This window comes from Vitis vinifera, chromosome 2 (genome assembly GCF_030704535.1).
Source record: "Vitis vinifera cultivar Pinot Noir 40024 chromosome 2, ASM3070453v1".
NCBI lineage: Eukaryota > Viridiplantae > Streptophyta > Magnoliopsida > Vitales > Vitaceae > Vitis > Vitis vinifera.
Window position 1 is genome coordinate 4,768,983 of NC_081806.1, and position 21,505 is coordinate 4,790,487.

At 38.6% G+C, this 21,505-nt stretch overlaps 3 protein-coding genes and 1 long non-coding RNA gene across 4 annotated transcripts; 3 read left to right on the forward strand and 1 right to left on the reverse strand.

Moving 5' to 3' along the window:
• Positions 1–481: 481 nt before the first annotated feature.
• LOC132255339 (uncharacterized) lies at positions 482–7,105 on the forward strand. Its single transcript, XR_009467963.1, has 2 exons — positions 482–1,210; positions 5,987–7,105. It is a non-coding gene; the product is annotated as an uncharacterized LOC132255339 (long non-coding RNA).
• A 792-nt stretch (positions 7,106–7,897) lies between these two features.
• Positions 7,898–8,743, forward strand: LOC100853303 (21 kDa protein). The gene has a single exon (XM_003635185.4). It carries the CDS (start codon positions 7,983–7,985, stop codon positions 8,595–8,597), a length of 615 nt encoding a protein of 204 aa, XP_003635233.2. The 5' UTR covers positions 7,898–7,982; the 3' UTR covers positions 8,598–8,743.
• Positions 8,744–9,743: 1,000 nt separating this feature from the next.
• LOC100257414 (elongation factor G-2, chloroplastic) lies at positions 9,744–14,123 on the forward strand. Its single transcript, XM_002264185.5, has 4 exons — positions 9,744–10,069; positions 10,944–12,358; positions 12,872–13,384; positions 13,803–14,123. The coding sequence occupies exons 1-4, from the start codon at positions 9,838–9,840 to the stop codon at positions 13,968–13,970; spliced, it is 2,328 nt and encodes a 775-aa protein (XP_002264221.3). The 5' UTR covers positions 9,744–9,837; the 3' UTR covers positions 13,971–14,123.
• A 603-nt stretch (positions 14,124–14,726) lies between these two features.
• Positions 14,727–20,351, reverse strand: LOC100854305 (hsp70-Hsp90 organizing protein 3). Its single transcript, XM_059743463.1, has 7 exons — positions 19,091–20,351; positions 16,140–16,428; positions 15,801–15,886; positions 15,456–15,679; positions 15,275–15,341; positions 15,122–15,181; positions 14,727–15,007 (listed from the first exon to the last, which is right to left on the reverse strand). The coding sequence occupies exons 1-7, from the start codon at positions 19,970–19,972 to the stop codon at positions 14,894–14,896; spliced, it is 1,722 nt and encodes a 573-aa protein (XP_059599446.1). The 5' UTR covers positions 19,973–20,351; the 3' UTR covers positions 14,727–14,893.
• Positions 20,352–21,505: the final 1,154 nt, after the last annotated feature.

The following is a 21,505-nucleotide window of genomic DNA, read 5'->3' on the forward strand; positions in this document are numbered from 1 at the left end:
TTGAGTGTGTGCAAATTACTAAGTAGAAGTAGAATTCAAAATGGTTAAGGTGATATTTAGATTTAGGTTTAGTGAAGTTTTTATGAGAATTAAGAGAGCTTCGTTGATTTGCATTGTTTTGTTACAAAATTATCAAAGATGAAGATTGTAGTTGAATTAATTTAAATTGATAATTTTATTTCATTTATGCATTAAGTCTCATGCATCTTACTTTCAAAGGTCTTATTGATATCATTTAGCTTTAAATAATTTCTAAATTGATTACTTTGGGAGGTATACATGTATTTAGTATTATCAGTGTTTAAGGAATGACTATGTGTAGACTCCCTTTTAGGTCATTCCTACCTTGCAGCTCAATTTTACCACATGGAAGAGCCTTGGTCAGCCACGTGTTAACACCTGAGAAGCCATGAGAGAATCATAATAGTGGTTTGGGGAGCCAATCAGGAGGTGACGCGTACATGGGAATATACTGGCCGTTAGAGGAGCAGATGCTGGCAGCTAGAGGTGAGGTGCTTTTGGGAGAGGTTGCCAGCTGCAGGAAGGGAGGTCGTCTGGGCAGAGGAGTGGGGGAGAGGTTTTGCTTTTGGGAAGTCCGTTAGAGATATTTTTAGGAGGATGCAGCTGCATTGAAAGAGGGTTTTTTTGGAGAGATTCTTGAGGAGCAAGCTGGATATTCAGAGACGGGAGAGAAAAACGAAAAAAAAAAAATCAGAAGAGAGAGGTACCTGGGCTGCTGAAGTCTGAGGGATTCCAGGGAGAGTTTTCGATTAGAGTTGAGGGAGAGAAGAAGAAAAAGAAACAGAGGAAGTTTCTGGAGAGAAGAAGAAGAGTATTGTGAGTAGTAGCAGAGGGATTCCAGGGAGAGTTTTCCATTAGAGAAGGAGTTGAGGGCTGTCATTGAGATAGCAGAGGAGGGGTTGTTGATCGAAAGTAGAGGTTGGAGCTCGAGGGAAAGAGCAAACCAGAGGTTTGAACTTTCTTAGGCTGCAAGTTTGAGGAGAAGAAGTTTTCTTAAAGAGTTTGAGGAGAGCTCAGAGAGAAAACCAGGGGGATTTTTCTGGTCATTGAGGAGGAGGTTTTCTTGAGGAGAAAACGGGGATAGTTTTGCTGGGGTTTTCTTGAGCTTGAGAGGCGAGAAAGCTTTGAGGAAGAAGATGAAGTGGCGGATGAACAACATGGGTGAACTCCTAAACAGCTTTTGAGCTTGGTACGTTTTTTTTAATACACTGTTCTATTTTCTATTGATTCATGAGTAAACTTTGATTGATTGCCGTGGACGTCAAGGGCCACGGGATTGTCTTTGATTAAATATGCTTGTTTATGTATGATGCTCTGCTTTAGTTTTCTCTGAGACTCTTGATCTTTTCCTCTTTAAATGGTTGGATTCTCATTGGGTTTGGTTTGGATGTTCTGATGATTATACTGTGGACTTTTAACTCATGCTGCCAATTAGCAACTCGTTCATCCTTCATAAAACGAGATGTTGCTTAGTAATTCCTTGATCCACCCATTCTTGCTCTGTTTTCCTTCTTCACTCTCTATCCTCTGTTTTTCTATTTCTTTTAGTGCAAATATTTTTGTTTAAGTTTGACTGCCCGGATTGGGTGTTTTGAGGGGACTCCGAAAGTTTGGAGAGGAATTTACTAAAGAAAAGAAGAAAGTATGGTAAAGTGACTCAACCTTGGGAAATCTAGAGAGAGAGAAAGAAAGACCGAAGAAGCAAAGAACACGTTGGCTATGAGTGAGCGAGAGGGTTTGGGTTCAGCTGCTAAGTCCTGCAAGGATACACGCCCTCACAGGTGAGATGATACAGATTAAAGGAATAGATCAGAGTTCAAGTGGTTCAGTAACTTCAGCCTTGTCAATGACACCTTGAAATCATCCTTGACTAGGAGGTTCCCATGTGCTAAGAAGATGATGATCATGGACTGTATTATGTGGATAATGGAAGCGAAAAGCCTGAGGTAGTTGCAGTTTCAATAGACCCAAAGCCTTCTGCCAGTCCACTCATACCCGCTTCCCTCATTCCTCCCCTATACCCATTTTTCACTAGCCTCCTGCATCCAATCCATTGATTCCACGCCTACATTCTCCCATGCTGTTCACATCCTTTCTTTCACACCTATCAAGCCCATTTCTATCACTCCACTTCCATTCATCCAACTAATCCATACCCATGCTTCTCTCATCACCTTCCATCCCTCATGCCCCTTATAACTTCATATTCCGTCACTCATCCCATTAATTAATACCCATGCATTTGTTAAATCATTTTTCAGCCATCCCACTCATTGTTCATGCACATACCCATCTAATCCCACCACTACAACCTCTTCTTTCCCTGCATCCTCACACTCCACCCTACCTATCACTCATCTATCCAACTCATCTCTCCATTCCGTATACCCGTCACCCACCATTCATCCCTCATAATTTCATTACCATATTCCAATGGTCACCAATTCATCTCTCCTGCTACTCGGTCCACTAAAGATGCCCATATCTTTCAAACCCATCGTGCCTATATTTTCACACCACGTAACCTTCATGAGGAACTCATGGAAGATTCAGCTATTGGCACTGATGTGGGCACGATTATACAGTTTGGTGTGGGATTCTACCCAGCTTACTTGATGTTGAGAAGGTTGTGAATTACATCATGAGTTGCAAAAATCCGGATGGTGGGTTTAGGATGTACACTTGGTGCAGAATCCCATGCAGGGCAGTCATTCTATCAGGTTGGTGCTCTTGCTTTGACGAGTTCTCTACGTTATGTTGACAAGGACCTCATTGGGTGGTGGTTATGTGAAGACAAGTCAAATCTGGAGGATTAAATGGCCGACCAGAGAAGCTTCCTGATATCTGTTACTCCCGACGGGTGCTCTCAAGCTTGGCCATGATTGACAGAGCTCATTTGATTGACAAGGATAAGCTTAGGAGGTTTCTGAGTCTAATGTCACTGGTTGGGGTAGTCGACCTGCAGCACTGCGAGCGTTTAGCCAGAGGTTGAGCAGAGGTTTTTAATGAGGCTCTCAATGGATTTACTGATGAAGGATGGTCAATGATGGGAAATGATAGCAAGGATGTCTTCTTCGTGCTGCTATAGAGATCCTGACAGCCAGGGGTGGCATGATATCTCACGCAGCTGTTATAGCCTGTGAATGGGGAAAATGTTGTGTTTCTGGCTGCTCTGAAATCTGTGTAAATGACATTGAGAAGGTAATTATAGTTGGAAACAAAGTGATCAAAGAAGATGACTGGATTTCACTCAATGGGTCTACATGTAAAGTGATCTTGGGAAAACAGGCCCTTGTCCCATTGGCTCTGAGCGGTGATTTGGAGACTTTCATGTTTTGGGCTGATCAGATACGACATCCCAAGGTTATGGCGAGTGTTGATACACCTGATGATGCTCTTACAGCAAGAAATAATGATGCCCAAAGAGTTTGACTTTGTAGGGCAGAACTTTGCTTCGGATGAAAGGATAAAGGTAGTGAGAAAGCTGATAATGGCAGTTACACGTCCACAAAGGAAGGACTCATGAAGTTGTTTGCCGCTGGGGTCTCTTAATTCACTCCATTCCTATTGGCTATCTTACACCCAATTCTAGTACTCTTACCCTTAGACCTACTCTCGCATGGCATGCATGGTCATCTCTGGACCACATGCCACCTACTGTTCCATCACCTTTGTTTTTGAAAATGATTTCTCAAATCTCATTTTTGTAAATATCTTTCTCTAATTCTAATTTTCTAATAATCCCAATTTTCTCATTTTTCATCCTTAGAATTTTTAGGATCACCCATGAGTCTCATTTTCAATAAAATTTGGCCGTCATTTTCTTTTTGGCGAGCCATTTTCGAAATTTCCATGATTTTAAAATGTTTTAAAATAAGCAAGAATTCATTTCCATAATTCCAAGTAATGGAGTTATTGGAATTAATTCATGCAAAATAAACGGGCTTTGGTGGGGGCCCCACATATGTGACTGATTGATTGATTGACTGATTGATTTGATTTGATTATGATACATGATTAATTTATCCTGCTCTATGACATGCTCGAAATTATTTCTTAATTGTGCACTAACCCTCCTCTTGATAGCGCATTTGTCACTGGAAGTCCAGGTATGCACTCATTCTCATTTTGATTATTCTCTATGCATGCTCTTATTTTCATATGTGCAAGTTTGATTTGAGTATCCGCTGATTTCCTCATTGATTGTCACGTCAGCTTCAGTCTATTAGTAGAGACCCCGCTTTAGGGACTTAGAGAGGTGCTACGGTCCGTACCGTACCTTCCCGATAAGTAACCTGACCCCCGAACCCGATCCGATTTTTTCATAGACCAACCTTTTCCAAAACTAGGAATCACACTTAGGGTTTTTCTTTCTTATTTTGTTTACCCTTTAAAAATAAAACAAAAATAAGTGGCGACTCCAAGTCATTTTTCTTAATAAAATAAAATCAATTTTTCGAAATAAAAATCGAGCTTATCATCGAGTGGAAAACGCATGAGCCGAAATACGGGGTCCACACTATGAAATGATTAGTAAGTGTACATTTTCGAGAAAAGTATAAAAAAATAATTCCAAAAAGATATCAAAAAAAGTTAGGAGAACATCATGAACGAATGTTCAAATATTTTGCAAGGTACATATTCCAACATTACCTTAGAGAACATTCAAACATCCTCTTCAACTTTAAATGTCCCCCTCAGGCTTTCAATTAGTAGGCTTCCTTTTCATAATTTAAAATTTGTTTTTCATATTTTCAAGGATAATTTTATAAAATTAAATAGAATTATCCTAAAATGATATTTTAGGTTTTTGGCATAAATATATGATTTTATTGAGTTAAAAAACATACACACACAAGAGTATAATCCTTAAGTTTTGGTACTAATCTATCTCTCAACTTTTCAAGAATGATCTTGATAGGAGGATGTTTGATCCGTTAACTTCAACATAGAGTTGAAGTATCACTAAGGTGTATGGGGTGCGAATTTAAGGATGTAGAGGAATGGTAAAGATGTTGACCTTAAAAGATCTTAAGTCTAGTGGGTGTTTAAGAAACCAACTTAATAACTTAAAGTAACTTGATAACTTAATCTAAGTCATTAAGTATATTTGATAAAATAATTTAATAATATGACATAAAGTTAAAACTAACTTCAAGTAACAAGTAAAAATAATTAATTTATTATTAAATTTATATCTTTATTTTATTTTTTTATTCTCATTTATCCTAATTATCTTTAACTACGTCATGATTTCAATTGTTATTCGACCTCATTTATCTTAGGTGGTGTTTGTTTTTTTACTTAATTCTAAATAGAATCTTAATACTTAATAGTATTAAATATTAGGTTGTTTGTTTTTATAGTATTTTATTTCTATTAAGTATTAAAAAGTAAAAAAAACCATTGTGTTATTTTTTCTATTTAGAAAAAGTCACATATTTTGATTTTTTCTATTTAGTAAAAAGTTTATAATAAGTCATGAAAAAGTAAAAAACACAAACAACCTAAATTCTAAAACTAAATGATTTTCATCAAAAAGCAAAAAAAACAAACACCACCTTAGTTATAATTTATGAGGATAAATATATTAATTTGATAATTTAAAATAAATTTTAAATTAATATTATCAAATAAACTTAATATTTAAAATAAAAATTAGGTAATAAGTTTTAAGTTAATAATTTAAATATAATTTAACTTAAAATCAACTTAAATGATTAAGTAATAAATATTAAATTTTACCAAATATTATCATATTATAAGACTTAATACATTCCTTTTAGGATTAGTATTTTTAGTTGGGATTACTTATACATCCACAGAAAACACAATAGGCAATTCTTTTAATGTGAAGTCAATGTTGATTTGTTTGATCGATGATTCGTGTGTGAAATCGATCAATTTTTAATTATAATCATTGAGGATGTTTCGTTTGGATTATCTATTAGCCCTTTCTATGTAGTTACATCAATCAAGACGAGCTTTTGGAAGAATTAAACAGTCGAGAGTTTCCGCTGCAGCATCACTTTCAGAAGGTGGTCACTGCAGTCCGAGAAATCCAAGTGTAGTAGAATACTTCCTCACCAATCATATATTTGTGCCCAAGAATTCATGGGAGGTCCTTATTGACGAGGATGCATGGAGGGGCCAAATATTCGGTGCGGTCACGCCTGGGCAGTATGGCTTGTGGTTGGAATAAGCGTCCCCAACATTACATACACCAGAATGTTGGGCGTATGAAGCTGCCACGTTTCCTTTGTTGAAGCAGTGGATCCATCCATCATTCTCATTACGGGTCCATAGCATCCATTGCAAAAATTTGCAGTGTTCATGACAACATTTTTTTTTTAATTGTTAAAAACATCTTCTACTTAGTACATATTACTTAGGACATAATATACTGTAACTCATACAAAACTATAGATGGATCTAGAGTTACAGCATGTTTTTGAATTAAAAAATGACAGCCTTTTAGGTAAAAATGATAATCAGCCACGTGGGGTTTCTCTTTCTTGTTCTATTATTATTATTTGTGTGTGTGTGAGCGCGTTCGGCGGAAAGAGAAATACGAACCACTAGTTAAGAGGGCCCCGGCTTAGTTAAAGTGTTCTCTCAATTTTTGGCTGAAACGGACACCAGGGAAGCAGAATCAAATTGAGACACAATTGCAGTGAAGAAGATGCTTAATTACTGGAGCTAGTGATCCCATTTGCCACACACTACATGGATCAAGACTTTATCATCATAAAATGCTCTCCAATGATGATACTTTTTTCCGGGTTATGTTTGCTGGGGACCCACCGAAACGGAAGGCACAATAGACCAGTGACCTTGATTGATATATTCTCGTACACCAGAATTTAGATTGAGCTTGTAGGATCAGAATCTGGGCGAAGATTGTTACATTTCAGATTACTAGGAGAGAACTACTGAATCTGATGCACTTCTATTTTATCTCACTTGGGGAGTGGCCTGACTTGCCACAAAATTAGTTCTCCCTCCTAAGGCTGTGCGAGGTTGTATGGGAGAACCCCGCGACAAAAAAGGAAAAGAAGTAATTAATAGTGGATATTCACACGAATTCCTTTCTCATGCATAAACTCAACCAAACAGTTAGGCTAATGAGCAGGAGATATTCCTATACATGGAACCATGAGCAGTTTGGGCAAATTTTTTGCTTCCTACTTTTTTGGGTTCTTTAATGTTTATTGAATGATAGCAACCCCTAACAACATTGTACTTAAAATGGAGAAAAGGGGAGAAGAAGAGCCACGAGCTCTGAAACATCTCTGGGGCAGCAGGTGGGGTGGGGGTTTTAAAGTGACGTCTGTAGTGCTTCTCCGTTCAGAAAATTAGAAAGCTGAGTCACACTGAATGCTTTTTGGTTCATTTTAAATACTTGGCTCAAAATTCATCTTCTATCTTTCAGTTATATTGGTCAATCTACTCTTAAACTTCTATAAGATAGCGATATGGTCAAAATATATCGCGTCCATTACCATTTAAAATTGTTGTGAAATTCGAATGGTACAAAAACTATGGAAACAATCAAGACAAGTCTGGTAAACTTCTGAACTTGAATCATGTTGATAAGTTGTTTCAACGGATTTGACAACTATGTTATGGTAATTGGAATCGAGCATGATTTGGTTGTAAAAAGCATTGGAATGTGACTCAAAAACTAATCTATAAACCTCTTAAGTGACTTAAGGACCCACACCTAAAAGCGACAATCAATTTCCTAGTACGATCTAGATGGGAAAGCACGTTTGCTTTCAGCTGGCATGCGCTGTTTGCCTTCGTCCTGAGGAATGAGGCATTTTATCTAGGAAATACAAGCATGAAATTTTTCCATAAATCAAGAGTTCCCCCCTCCTAAATTCATCAAACACCCTCACTTAATTCCCCTTTCATTCTTGTGTGTCAAAGACGAAATTCCTCGTCCATATTTGAGAGAGATGGAAGGTTCATATCTTTTCAAAGCAGTGGCAGCTTTGTCCATTCTCCTCCGACTCACAACCTATATGAACTCATGCTCAGCTGCTGGAGCCACTCCCGGTGAAACAAACACCGAGTTTATACAAAAATCTTGCCATGTCACACCCTATCCTCGATTATGCATCTCCTCCCTCTCCAGCTATGCCAGCAAAATTGAAAGCAGCCCCAAATTATTAGCTGACACTGCCCTCTCCATGTCACTTGAGACAGCCCTTTCTACCTCCACGGCAATAACAAAACTGTCCAAAATCCACGGCCTACAGCCTGCGGAGGCTGCAGCCATAAGCGACTGTGTAGAGCAAATTCGTGACTCCGTGGACGAGCTCCAAAGATCTCTGCAGGAAATGGAACACCCAGGAGGCTCAAACTTTGTGCTTCCAATGAATGATGTTCAAACATGGGTGAGTGCTGCTTTGACAGATGATGATACATGCATGGATGGCTTTGCCGAGATTTCCTCCAAAGGGAAGGTACATGCCATGGTCAGGAGCCGCATTCTTCATGTTGCTCAAATGACTAGCAACGCCCTGTCTCTCATCAACAATTATGCTTCAACCAAAACCACCTTGTCTTAGGTGAGATCCTAGCACTAGCGTTCTGGTAAGCCTTTCCCATATACCAACAGAGGCTAACTGCTTGCTAGTTTCAGTATTTGTTTAAGTATTGTCATAGTGTGTAAAATTCAATCAAGCACCTCCTACCATTTTAGATTTGGAATCAATTTATCTTGCAAATATAAAGCCCAAATGCCCTCTACCAACTTGAACGTTTGCCTCAGCATATAGCAAGCGTATTGACAAATCCACAAGAGAGTTTCTGCTTCTGATAATGGACATGGGATGGGTACATGATCACAAAACTGGAAGGAGGCACCAACTCCCCATAAATTTGAGACGAAATGCCCACACAGATATTCACTAATCTGGATGATCATAATAAAACAAATCCCCTGATTTCATTTTTTGAATAAAAGAATGGTTCAAAACAACTTACCCAGGTTCCACCTCAAAACATAAGATCAAATTTGATCTCCTACATTAATTTCAACATTGTTAAAAGATAATCTACCGCTCGACCATAGAGCAACATTTATAATATATTTCACAGATTTTTTTTTAAACTTATCCAAAATTTTAAAAATCTGTGAAGTGAAATTTTTTTATTTTTTAAATTTAAAAATTATTTTCAAGTACATAAAATGTATACAGACCCTTTTTCTATACAACTTGATGTTTGTATATACACGTCAAGTTGTATGAAAAAAAAAAAAAAAGGATTTGACATATTTTTTGTCTACTTATTTTGACAAGAAAAATTAGTGGGACAAGAGGTTTTGGATAGGGAAAATATGAGAGGCCGTGGGTGGCTGGTCTCATGAGGATGTAAATTTCAGGAATACGTGGTAGCCTCGCAGCCCTTGCCACTCAAAGGCCCCATACATTCGTATATGTGTAAACTTAGAAGACTACGTTTTCTTCTTCCTTCACACTTCCAACCACCACATCTTTGCAATTTACACAATTGCCATATCAATTGCATTATGCTGGATTTTTTATTTTTTTAATGTCTAAATTATATTAAAAATAATAATTATGATTCAAAAATAAAATAAATAAATAAATAACACCATAAGGGGTGAGGGCAATTTGGTTATTAGCATTAGAAGGTGGGGGCAAACTTTTAAATAAAGATTTTCCTTGGCCACATAAATACACATCTCTTCAAGACGCTATCCCAAAACCTCAACTCAAAAACCCCGAGAGTGAGAGGCAGAGAGAAAGAAGGAGAAGCAGAGGAAAGCAAACCAAAAAGAACATGGCAGAGTCAGTGAGAATGTCAGCCACTGGTTCCTCACTCCGCAGCTTCAGTGGCTCCCGGAGGCCTATCCCTCTCTCTCCCAGTCGATTCCTCCTCCCTTCTCGTCATTCTTCCTCTTCCTATCGGTCAGAATTTGTGGGAAATGTTCATCTCAGGTCAAGACTCTCCAAGGCCTCAAATTTACAACAACAGAGGGGAAAGTTCTCTGTTTTTGCCATGGCTGCTGATGGTATCTCTCTTTATTATCCTCTGTAGCTTTAAATAACAGATTATGGTCATGGGTTATTAAATTTCGGTTGTTTTATTAGTGAATTTTACTTGGGAATTCGTATTATGTACACGAGTTTAATTTTAATTTTGGCTTCGATTCTATTCTTTTTCAAGTTTGCTGTCGTAAATGGAGATTATAAGAATGGGGTTGGTTTTCTAGTTTAATTCTGGTTTTATAGTTTGATGGGTGTTTCCAACTCCGCCAATTAGCGAACACCCCAGAAGCAGTTTTCAAATTTGGCTTGTGAAGTGGGTATAATTGCTTTGATTTTTTTTGTATTTGGATGTCCTCTGGATAAGGTTTTGTGAAAATGGGATTATCTGCCATAAGCGTAAAAGATGTTTTTGAAAAATTCTAAGGAAAATGTTGTGCATAATACTGTATAGATTCATTTCGATGTTATACAAGAGTGTGATGTTTCATTGGAACACGAGTGGATTCTCTGTTATGAGTTTCTTCTATTGACTTTGTACAATTCTAAAGCTTAAAATCTTTGTATTTGTGAAACTTGGGAATTTCGTCACCAGACATGTTTGCTCTGCAAAGTCTAGGTACAATGTCATGGTAGAGATTTAACCCCTTTTATCTTGCAACCAAAAGCCTTACAAATGGTACTGGTAAAATTTGTTACTGGTTGTATTGAGAAACAAAGCTCACTGATGATATCTGTTCACAATGAATTTTAGGTCCACAATGATGACCTTGTGTCTGTATGACGGAGGGAACTAGACAATGTGCTATGCAGTAGTATAATATTGAGTATTGATGCTTTTTAAGCTTTTAAGGTTTGTCTAACACTTCAGGGATGGATTTCTTTTTTTCTTGTTGCCAGAATCAAAGAGAGCAGTGCCACTGGTAGACTATCGCAATATTGGAATTATGGCTCACATAGATGCAGGAAAAACTACTACTACTGAAAGGATTCTGTACTACACAGGAAGAAACTATAAAATAGGTGAGGTTCATGAGGGAACGGCTACAATGGACTGGATGGAGCAAGAACAAGAAAGAGGAATTACTATAACTTCTGCTGCAACTACCACGTTTTGGAACAAACATCGGATTAACATTATTGATACCCCTGGGCATGTCGACTTCACTCTTGAGGTGGAGCGGGCTCTCAGGGTTTTGGATGGTGCTATATGCTTGTTTGACAGTGTTGCTGGTGTAGAACCTCAATCTGAAACTGTATGGAGACAAGCTGATAAATATGGGGTGCCTAGAATTTGCTTTGTCAATAAAATGGATCGTCTTGGGGCAAACTTCTTCCGGACCAGAGACATGATAGTGACAAACTTGGGCGCTAAACCACTTGTGATTCAATTACCAATTGGTGCAGAAGATAATTTTCGAGGAGTTATTGATCTTGTAAAGATGCAAGCTGTGTTATGGTCAGGAGAAGAATTGGGTGCAAAGTTTGCGTATGATGATATTCCATCTGATCTTCTAGAACTGGCTCAAGACTATCGGTCACAGATGATAGAAACCATAGTTGAGTTGGATGATGAAGCTATGGAAGGCTATCTGGAAGGAGTTGAGCCTGATGAGGAAACTATTAAGAAATTAATCAGGAAGGGAACCATTTCAGCCAGCTTTGTCCCAGTTCTGTGTGGCTCAGCATTTAAAAACAAGGGAGTTCAACCACTGCTTGATGCAGTTGTGGATTATTTGCCTTCACCATTGGACCTACCGGCAATGAAAGGAACTGACCCTGAGAACCCAGAGGTGACAGTTGAAAGAGCTGCAAGTGATGAAGAACCATTTGCTGGTCTAGCTTTCAAGATTATGAGTGACCCCTTCGTGGGGTCCCTTACTTTTGTAAGAGTTTATGCAGGGAAGCTAGCTGCAGGATCTTACGTGCTGAATGCAAACAAAGGAAAGAAAGAAAGAATTGGAAGACTTCTGGAAATGCATGCCAACAGCAGAGAGGATGTTAAGGTAGCTTTAGCAGGTGATATTGTTGCACTTGCAGGTCTGAAAGATACAATTACTGGTGAAACTTTATGTGATCCAGAGAATCCTATTGTGCTCGAGCGAATGGACTTCCCTGATCCTGTTATAAAGGTTGCTATTGAGCCTAAAACTAAAGCAGATGTTGATAAAATGGCATCTGGCTTGGTCAAGCTAGCTCAAGAGGATCCATCTTTCCACTTCTCACGGGATGAAGAGATCAACCAGACAGTCATTGAAGGAATGGGAGAATTGCATCTTGAGATTATCGTTGACAGGCTCAAGAGGGAATTTAAGGTTTGTATCTACTACCTCATCATCTGATTGCCAAATTAATCGTGAATGCTCATTATTCTGTTTTGAACTCATCCATGACCTTTTTAAAACACTTGATATTCTCACAATACCCAGACAAGCAGGCACGTATGCATATATATATATATATATATATATATATATATATAATTTGTTGTGAGTTATAAGTTTGCATAAGAATTAGACTCGTTTCTACATTTTCTTGGGAGGGGGAGGGGGAGGGGGTGGGGGTGGGGGTGGGGAATGAAAAGCAAAGGCAAGATAAAACCAATTTCCTAGCAATTGAAAACTTCAATGTCTCTAGTTTGATGAATTGGTTTTGTCTGACTGTAATAAATCTTTTTTTGGTAGTCACTTCCCAATTTGATAAATCAAACCGTTTTTATTAACTGTTCATCATTAATTAGATGGTTCTGCACTTGTTGTGCAGAACTAAATGCCTTAGATGTATTGTTGATCTTACTTGTTATAATTTGGGTCTCTCTTGGCACATAGGTGGAAGCTAATGTTGGCGCACCCCAAGTAAACTACCGTGAAAGCATTTCTAAAGTCTCGGAGGTGAAGTATGTGCACAAGAAACAGTCAGGTGGACAAGGACAGTTTGCTGATATCACTGTAAGGTTTGAGCCCATAGAGGCAGGCAGCGGGTATGAGTTCAAGAGTGAAATTAAGGGAGGTGCTGTGCCAAAAGAATACATTCCAGGGGTGATGAAAGGATTGGAGGAATGCATGAGTAATGGTGTGCTTGCAGGCTTTCCTGTTGTTGATGTACGTGCTGTGTTAGTTGACGGATCATACCATGATGTGGATTCAAGTGTCTTGGCATTCCAGCTGGCAGCCAGAGGTGCATTCCGTGAGGGGATGAGGAAAGCTGCTCCAAAGATGCTGGAACCTATTATGAAAGTCGAAGTTGTCACACCTGAAGAACACTTGGGAGATGTGATCGGTGATCTCAACTCAAGGAGAGGCCAGATTAACAGCTTTGGTGACAAACCTGGTGGTCTCAAGGTATGTGAAATAAACTGTTTCTCTTTTGCCTTAGTTACAATTTTTTTTTTTAAATTTTGTATTGAACTTTCAAAATCGTATGCCTCAAGATCAATTAGAGCTGCTTCCTTGGTCCTGGACCCGATTTCTCTTCTGACTAAGACAACCTTATAGATGAATTGTTACCGGTGCTGAAAAAAATCCTTAGACATAGCAATTGCAACTGTAGTTCCCCTGCAGACTGAATATAGTTCAAAATACAGTAATATGGCTTACTGACTTCTATGATTGGTAAATGGTTTACGGGGAAAAGAAGAGAGATAGAGAGAGAGATGCGCTGATACCGTTTTGTCAACTGAGATCAATTGTCGGCCCTTAAAAGATCATATTTTTTACGTGGAGAACTTTATTTTGATATGTTGGTCTGGGATTGGTGCAGGTGGTGGATGCTCTGGTCCCCCTGGCAGAGATGTTCCAATATGTTAGTACGCTCCGAGGAATGACAAAAGGCCGTGCATCCTATACCATGCAATTAGCCAAGTTTGAAGTTGTTCCTCAACATATCCAGAATGAACTCGCTGCTAAAGAGCAAGCAGTTGCTGCTTGATTTGGCTTTCCTTTCGCCAAGACCACAGAAGGGAAGCTTCATAATTTTTTATTTACTTTGTCTTTGGGCCTAGAAAAAACTGTTTTCCTTTTCCATTTTTCCCCCTCTTCTGTATCAATTTTATATATGAAATGCAAGTCCCTTTGAAGGAAAGGCTGAACGTCTTAAGGCTGGAGAATAAACTCATTTTGGGGCTGGAGAGACGTGAGAGATAATAACTTTCAGATATTTAAAGATTTTTTTCCAGGTGAGAAATGGTAATGTTTAATCAGCTGAAACATGACTTTAAAAAGTTAAATTGTGAGGCCATTATTTAAACTGTTAAACACAATAGAATCAGAGTTCAATTTACATTGCTTTAAATCAGCCCTAATTTGGTTATTAGGTGAAAGGATAATTTGAAAAGAACAAGGCTGAGCACCTCATCAGCCAGCCCAGTAAATGAAATCAAGTTGGTCATACAGGCGTCTCTTTAACAAGATAACAAGGTGTAATCTGTGTCTTCGCCATTAGAAAAGGTAATAAAGAACCTCAACTTGCAATTGTGTGTGATTGTGAGAAATCAAAGGCACAGTAGCATGCCACCAGTGGAAGCACGGCTCTCACTGACAGCATTGCCAATAAAGAATTTGGCTTCAAATTAGCAAATATGCAAGCAACAGCCATGGTCCCAAACCACATGGATTTCCCAACCCAATAATGGAAAGATCATCCAAGGTGCACATAACATGCAGCACCAAAAATATTACCACACAATTGAAAGCAAATGAGATGATATCCACTGATTAACATAAAAGATAACCTATTCAAAATTTTCAACAGTTAAATTGGTTCCATTGAATAATCCACTCAGATTCACACTGCAAAGTACAAAATGATAAATGAAAATGCTTTGCTCATAAATTTAAAGTCTCCTTTCAAATTCATCTGAGCTGGACAATTCCCGCACTGACCAACTTCTGGATTTTGTTCATCACCTGAGGGTTCTTTGTGTGTTCCTGTGCAGCTTTTGGATTCTCCTGGAAGTCAATCAACACCTGTCCCAATCCAAGTGATTATCAGCAATAATATGTAAAACAATAGAAAACAGTAATCCATCCATTTAGGATTTTAAAATTATATTCATGGAAATGATCTTTCTCAATCCCTACCTGTCTCATAACAGGATCTGAGAGGATGTTCTGAATTTCTGGATCCTGCATAGCCTTGGCCTGCAAAAGAATAGAACAAACTCAGGACCAAATCTGCAAATAGCACCAAAGAAACAGTCTTATCTCCTAAAAAGTATTGGAAAATAGTCGGACCTGTCTCTCCTTCAGTTCCTCAGGGCTTATTTCCCCACGGCTAGCCTTGTTAATTTGTTCTATGCATCTGCAAAGGATTTTCGGAGTGTCACATAAAGCTCCTAACCACTTATTTATGTATGGAACAATTTTCAATCACATTCAAATTCTAAGCTAAAAGTTTGTATTCAGGTCACATCACCTTCTCACACCATCCAATAGTTCCTGATTGCTTGGGTCATGTTTCAGTCCCTCCTGGTATGTTTCCAAGGCTTTGTCATATTCTTTCATGAAAAATTGTACTGCACCTTTTCTGGTATACCCCTTGGAAAAAGTTGGATCAAGTTCAATGCACTTTTCTGCATCCTTTAGTCCCTCAGGCAATGCCCCCAGTTTTGTGTAGCATGCAGCCCTGTTGCTGTACGCCTGAAAAACAGAAAACAGTCAACCATGTTAATGTTCAATCCAGCAATGTTAATCCCATCTATGACCGTCTAAATCTATTGTGTACTAAAACATAAAAATGGATTTTCCCCCCTTCATTAACCTTTGGGTCGTTGGGATTCCTTCGCAAGGATTCTGTGTAATGCTTTATAGCCTCTGGATACTTTTGCTGCTTGAAGTACTCATTACCTGTACCATCATTCAAAAAAGTATACATTAAGTGACATCATCTATCCAGTTGAATACATATTTACAATTCCAGCCATATACATACATGACAGGGAAACAAACAAGGGATAAAAAAGAAAAGAGTAGAAATAAAGTAAAATTCAGATAGGAAGAGAGAGCAATGGAGGGAGAAATTCATATCATCATGATGAATGACAATAGATCAAGTGCATGGAAAGGCACAACATTACCAACAAAGCTAACATAGAAATACCTTTCTCACGCTCCTCATCCGCTAGTTTTGGATCAAAGTACTCTTGCTGCTCTAGGTCTTTCTTTGCTTTCTCAGCTTCGTTGAGCTTCTTCAATGTGTCTGGGTTGCGATGCTCTGTAAGAGCTTTCTGGAAAGTCTCAATAGCAGGTTCATAGTCCTTTGAACATTTTGCCATTTTCACCAAGGCAGTTCCCTTTCTAGTCAAGGCCCTTGCTACCATCTTATAGTCTGACCTAAGCTCTCTTCCCCTTTCAACAGCTTTGTCGCAATCCTTGATACATTCTTCATACTGGGGGGGGGGGGGGGGGGGGAACCCACATCAATTTAAAAGGGTGTGGAGGTGAAAGTAAATAAAATAAATAGAATGACATGGTTGTCACCAAAGCACTATTTCCCGAATAAAACAGGTAGAATATATATAATTACATTGTGAAATCATAAGCCTGGGTGAAACATAATGTGAAATTGTAAGCCCAAGTAAAACGAAATGCCAATAAACGATAGTTAACATCTATATCAAGGAATTCAGGAAACAAGAGCAGGAACATTGGTAGCTATTGCTATAGGCAACCTAGAAGACACACCACCAGCAATGATGCGACATGAAAAGCAGGCTACTGGGAAGTGGAAGGAAAAAAGAATAAAATGCATGGAAAAAAACCCAAAAATTAAAAATTGAAAAAAAAAATGTAAAAAAAAAAAAAAAAACGTGCATGAGATTGCCATAGCCTCATTATTGACTTCTTTGGGGTTTTCTAAAGACAAGATTTGAACTACTTTTAAGTTGAAAAAAATTTATCAAAAAATGAGCTCCAAGTTTGAATGAAAGAAAGTGCATATACTATTTCAAATATCCATACCATTTAATCATATGTTGAAATCCATGTAGTGAAAGTTCATTATGATGTCCCTATTCAAAAGAGAAATCACGTCCATTGGCATGCTAACACCAATATACTATCTGGAACATTAAGCAAAACAGACACACAAGAAACTCTCAGATGACAATAAAACCAGTAACATTTTCTCACAAAACAGTCTCTATCAAGCCCACCACAAGTTCTCAACTCTTTAGCTTCCAAGCTCCTCCCAAGTTCTCAGCTATTTGGCCCCACCCAAGAGCTCTACATCTGATTTCAGGAGCTCAACTCAAGCGATGATTAAGTCAGGTTGGTTCGGTTGTTTTTTTTTATACCAGAAGATGTTTTGTTCAAGAACTCAATTTCCAAGATGAAAAATGGTTTCTTTCTTTTCTTTTTATTTTTATTTTTTATTTTACTAACAATGTATCTCATAAACATCAAGTCACATTCTAAAAGTAAACTATTATGAACTATAAACACTGAGAAACATTTGAAGTCAGTTAGATATAAGAAACCAAGTTAAATACTTAATGTATGTAGGGCTGCCCAAGGCATCAAACTCAGCCACCCTTAAGGTTCCACTCCAATTTTTTATTCAAATCCAACCCTATGAGTAGAATATTCAGATCAAGCATGCATGTTGATAAAATTGGGTCAGGTTCAACCTGGCCAATTTTTAGTTCTAGTTTAAAAGAAAAATAAGCTAATCCAATGAACATAAGCTTTCATTGCAACCAGGACTTCTTGAGCAAAACATCAATGGCAAGCATTTAGCTCCATTCTAAACTGCTAATTGCCCCGTACACACCCAGCTCGTTACACTTTTAACTCAAAAAATGCCCCATAAAAGTTATTTGGAGTGTACCACCATTCAGTAAGTTTTCCTTAAAGGTTTCTGGGTATTGCAATATTAAATAAAAACCATTATTTATCTACTTTCCTAAACTGAGGACCACAATTACCTAAAAAGAAGGCTCTAAACACAACATATAAAGATCATAAACAATTAATAGGCTAGGAGGAGATATGAATATAATGAGAACTGTTGGCTAAACTCCACTGAGCCTCTTTATAGCAATCTTCAGAAAGGGTAAATGAGAAAAAGAATAGACAGAAAGGAGAAAAGAATTAAGGACAAGAGAAGAGAGAAAATGACTTTTAATAATCATCCTCAGCCCATGGATGGAGTCTTGTTACCCCCGCACAGGGAGGAGGAAAATCTCAACCTGACAAAATAGGGATGAGCTCAGCTTGTCAAGAGAGAAGTAAAATTAAAACCCTCTCTGATGGAAACTTCACAATGCTTTTAAAATATAGAAAAGGTGCTCCTAAAGCTACAAACCACACATTTCATAAAAAATTTGCCTCACTATTGACCACCCTGCTCATATACTTTAACTAGACCCACCAAGGGAACCTTGTGAGATCTGTACTAAATCAGTCTTATTTTTTTTATCAGATAGATAATACAAGTACATTAGACAGAGGGATTCAATTAATACAAGGAGAATTAGCATGTGAAAAGGATTATTTCTCACTAAAGCAACATGGTTTAAGTTTCCTTTGTTAGGCACAACACAATGTCCTACTAACACAAAGAACCTAAGAGGCCTAGTGTATCCCATAAAAGGCAAAAGACAATTAAACCATACAGTCCAATCAGATTGTTTAGTAAAGCATCAAACAAGGAAATCCGCTAAGAACATTGCCCCAACAAACCTTCTCACCAATGCATGCAAAATAGTCAAACCCAAATGGCAAGAAGACAAGACAAATCACAAAGAAGATAAGGAAAAAATAAAGTAAAAGCATTAGAAACAAAATTAGATTTTTTTCAAGAGATCTCAACTAATATCGTTATTTCGTAGCTGAAACCAAAAGGTGGAGTTGATCAAAGGATATGTCATGTACCATCTTTCTTCTATATTCAAACAATGACGCAACTAAACAGCATAAAACACAACCCTAAAATCATAGCTAGTGCAGCAAACTTTGATCAAGATCACACCCAAAAACACTTCATTTCCAACGGATCACTATATAACAAATAAAGGCAAAGACCACATTAAAGTAAACCAAACACAATACCTGACCCATTTCCAAGTAAACAGCAGCTCGGTTTGTGATGAACGATATGTCTTCATCATCCAATTCAATAGCCTTGGTATAATGTTGGATCGCAGTTTCAAAATCTTTCTTCTTATATGCGGCATTGCCAGCCTCCTTCTCCTTCTGTGCTTTTGCCTTCCTCTCCTTTGCCTCCTTCTCCTCCCCACCGATCTCCATCGGTTCCGGTTCCGACTCCGGCTCTTTCGCCGGCTCCGACTCAGCCGGCCTCTTTCTCTCAGGCGAGGAAGATTCCGGAAAGTCCGCACCCTCCGGCGCAGTCCGGAGCTTCACATTGAGCAAAACGCCCAGGGCTTGCATCACCCTTGGGTCCTTCAAATAGATATTCAGATTGTTAGGGTTTCTCTGAATATCCTGCATCATCTTCAAAAAATCGGGCTGCTGCAGATAGGCCCTAGTCGTTGGATCGGCCGTTAATTTAGTCCACATCTCCGGTCCCTGGAAAGTATCGCCGAAGGGGGACGAACCCATCGGCGGGGGCGGGGGACGGGAAGCAGCGGCTTGGGCATCGGCGAGACCTGATTTCAGGGCCTGGTTGTTGGGATCGATTTCGAGGCCTTTCTTATAGGCGGAAACAGCATCGTCCAAGTGACCGAGCCCTTGATGAGCGGCGCCGAGACGGCTGTAGCCCTTGGACCAATCGGGCTTCAGCTCAACAGTCTTCTTGGCATCGGCTAGGGCTTCAGAGTATTGTTGGAGGGAGGCGTAGGCAGCAGATCGGTTGGAGTAGAGGACGTGATTGGTGGGAGCAAGAGCAATCGCATCGGAGAAATGACGAACTGCCGCTGAGAAGTCGCCTGAGGAGAAGGCGGCGTTGCCTTTGGCTTTGGCTTCTTCGGCCATGAATGAGTTGGGCACTCGGAAGAGCGAATGATTGGAGATTGATGGTAATCGGATACAATGAAGCAGAATACGGGGTTTTATAGGGCAAGAAGGGTGAGACTAGAGAGACCCTGAGAATGATCTGGAAATGTTTCTGGAAAGTTCCGGGGCCTTGCGTAGACTCCTACTTGACTTCCAACCGCTTGTGAGCGGCACGCTGGGATTGGGAATTGAGCTGTTTGGATGCAGGTATGTACTTGTCTAACGCTAATCTAACATTTATAGAGTAATACTGAAATTAGTACATACAGAAATTCAATTTCGTTTGGTAATGAAATGCACAAAATCTAGGTGTGAGACGCATAAACTTACCAAAAAGAATTAGAAAGGGGAAAATTGCAAGAAAATTATTTCAAAAGTAATGAATTTATTAATTTGATAAGTGTGAAGATATGCAGAATTGTAAGGAAAATAGAGGAGCAAACAGAGGAGCACTCAAACGTGTATTGAAACTGAAATTCTCCTTACATTCAGATGATATAAAAATGTACAGGTGAGGTCTATTTATACACTTGAAATGGATCAATAAAGCTGTTAAGTATTGACAACTAGCATAACTAATTTAACTGACATTAGTTAGATGAATTATGTTTGGCTATTTGTGATTTTAACTCTAATTCATCTATCAGATTTTGGATATTCCAACACCCCCCCTCAAGATGAAAATGAATGTTTATCATTCCCATCTTGCTGATAAGATGATGAAAATAGAGACATCCGAGAGGTTTGGTCAATATATCCGCCAGTTGATGCTTGGAAGGAATGTGGATTATTTTGATCAAACCCTCTTGCAATTTCTCTCTAACTAGATGGCAATCGAGTTGTATATGTTTTGTTCGTTCGTGGTGTACTGGGTTGGAAGCTATTTTTGAAGCAGGTTTGCTGTCAGTATACAGCAGTGCTGGTTGAGGATGCTTAACATTCAAATCAGCCAACAAATAAACCAACCATTGAAGCTCACAAATTGTAGTGGCTAAAGCTCTGTATTCAACTTCTGTCGAGGACCTACTTACAGTAGGTTGCTTCTTTGATTTCCAAGATATGAGAGAGTCTCCTATGAAAACTGTGAAACCAGTAACACTTCGCCTAGTGTCAATGCAGCCACCCCATTCACTATCAGAATATGCCTTTAAATGTAGATCAGATGAAGCCTTTAGGAATAAACCTTGACCTGGTGTTGCCTTAATGTATCGAAGAACTCTTTCTGCAGCTTGTAAATATGTTGAATGAGGATTAGACATAAACTGGCTGAGAGCTTGTACTGTATGTGCCAAGTTAGGTCTAGTGATTGTTAAGTAAAGAAGTCTGCCAATGAGTCTTCTATATGATGCAGGATCAGACAATAAAGGACTTGAATCATTGGCAGTAAGTTTTAAACTTGATTCCATAGGAAAACCAACTGGTTTAGAGCCAGAGAAACCACTATCTTTCAATACATCCAGAGCATACTTTCGTTGAGACAACACAATACCTTTTGCTGATCTGGCTACTTCA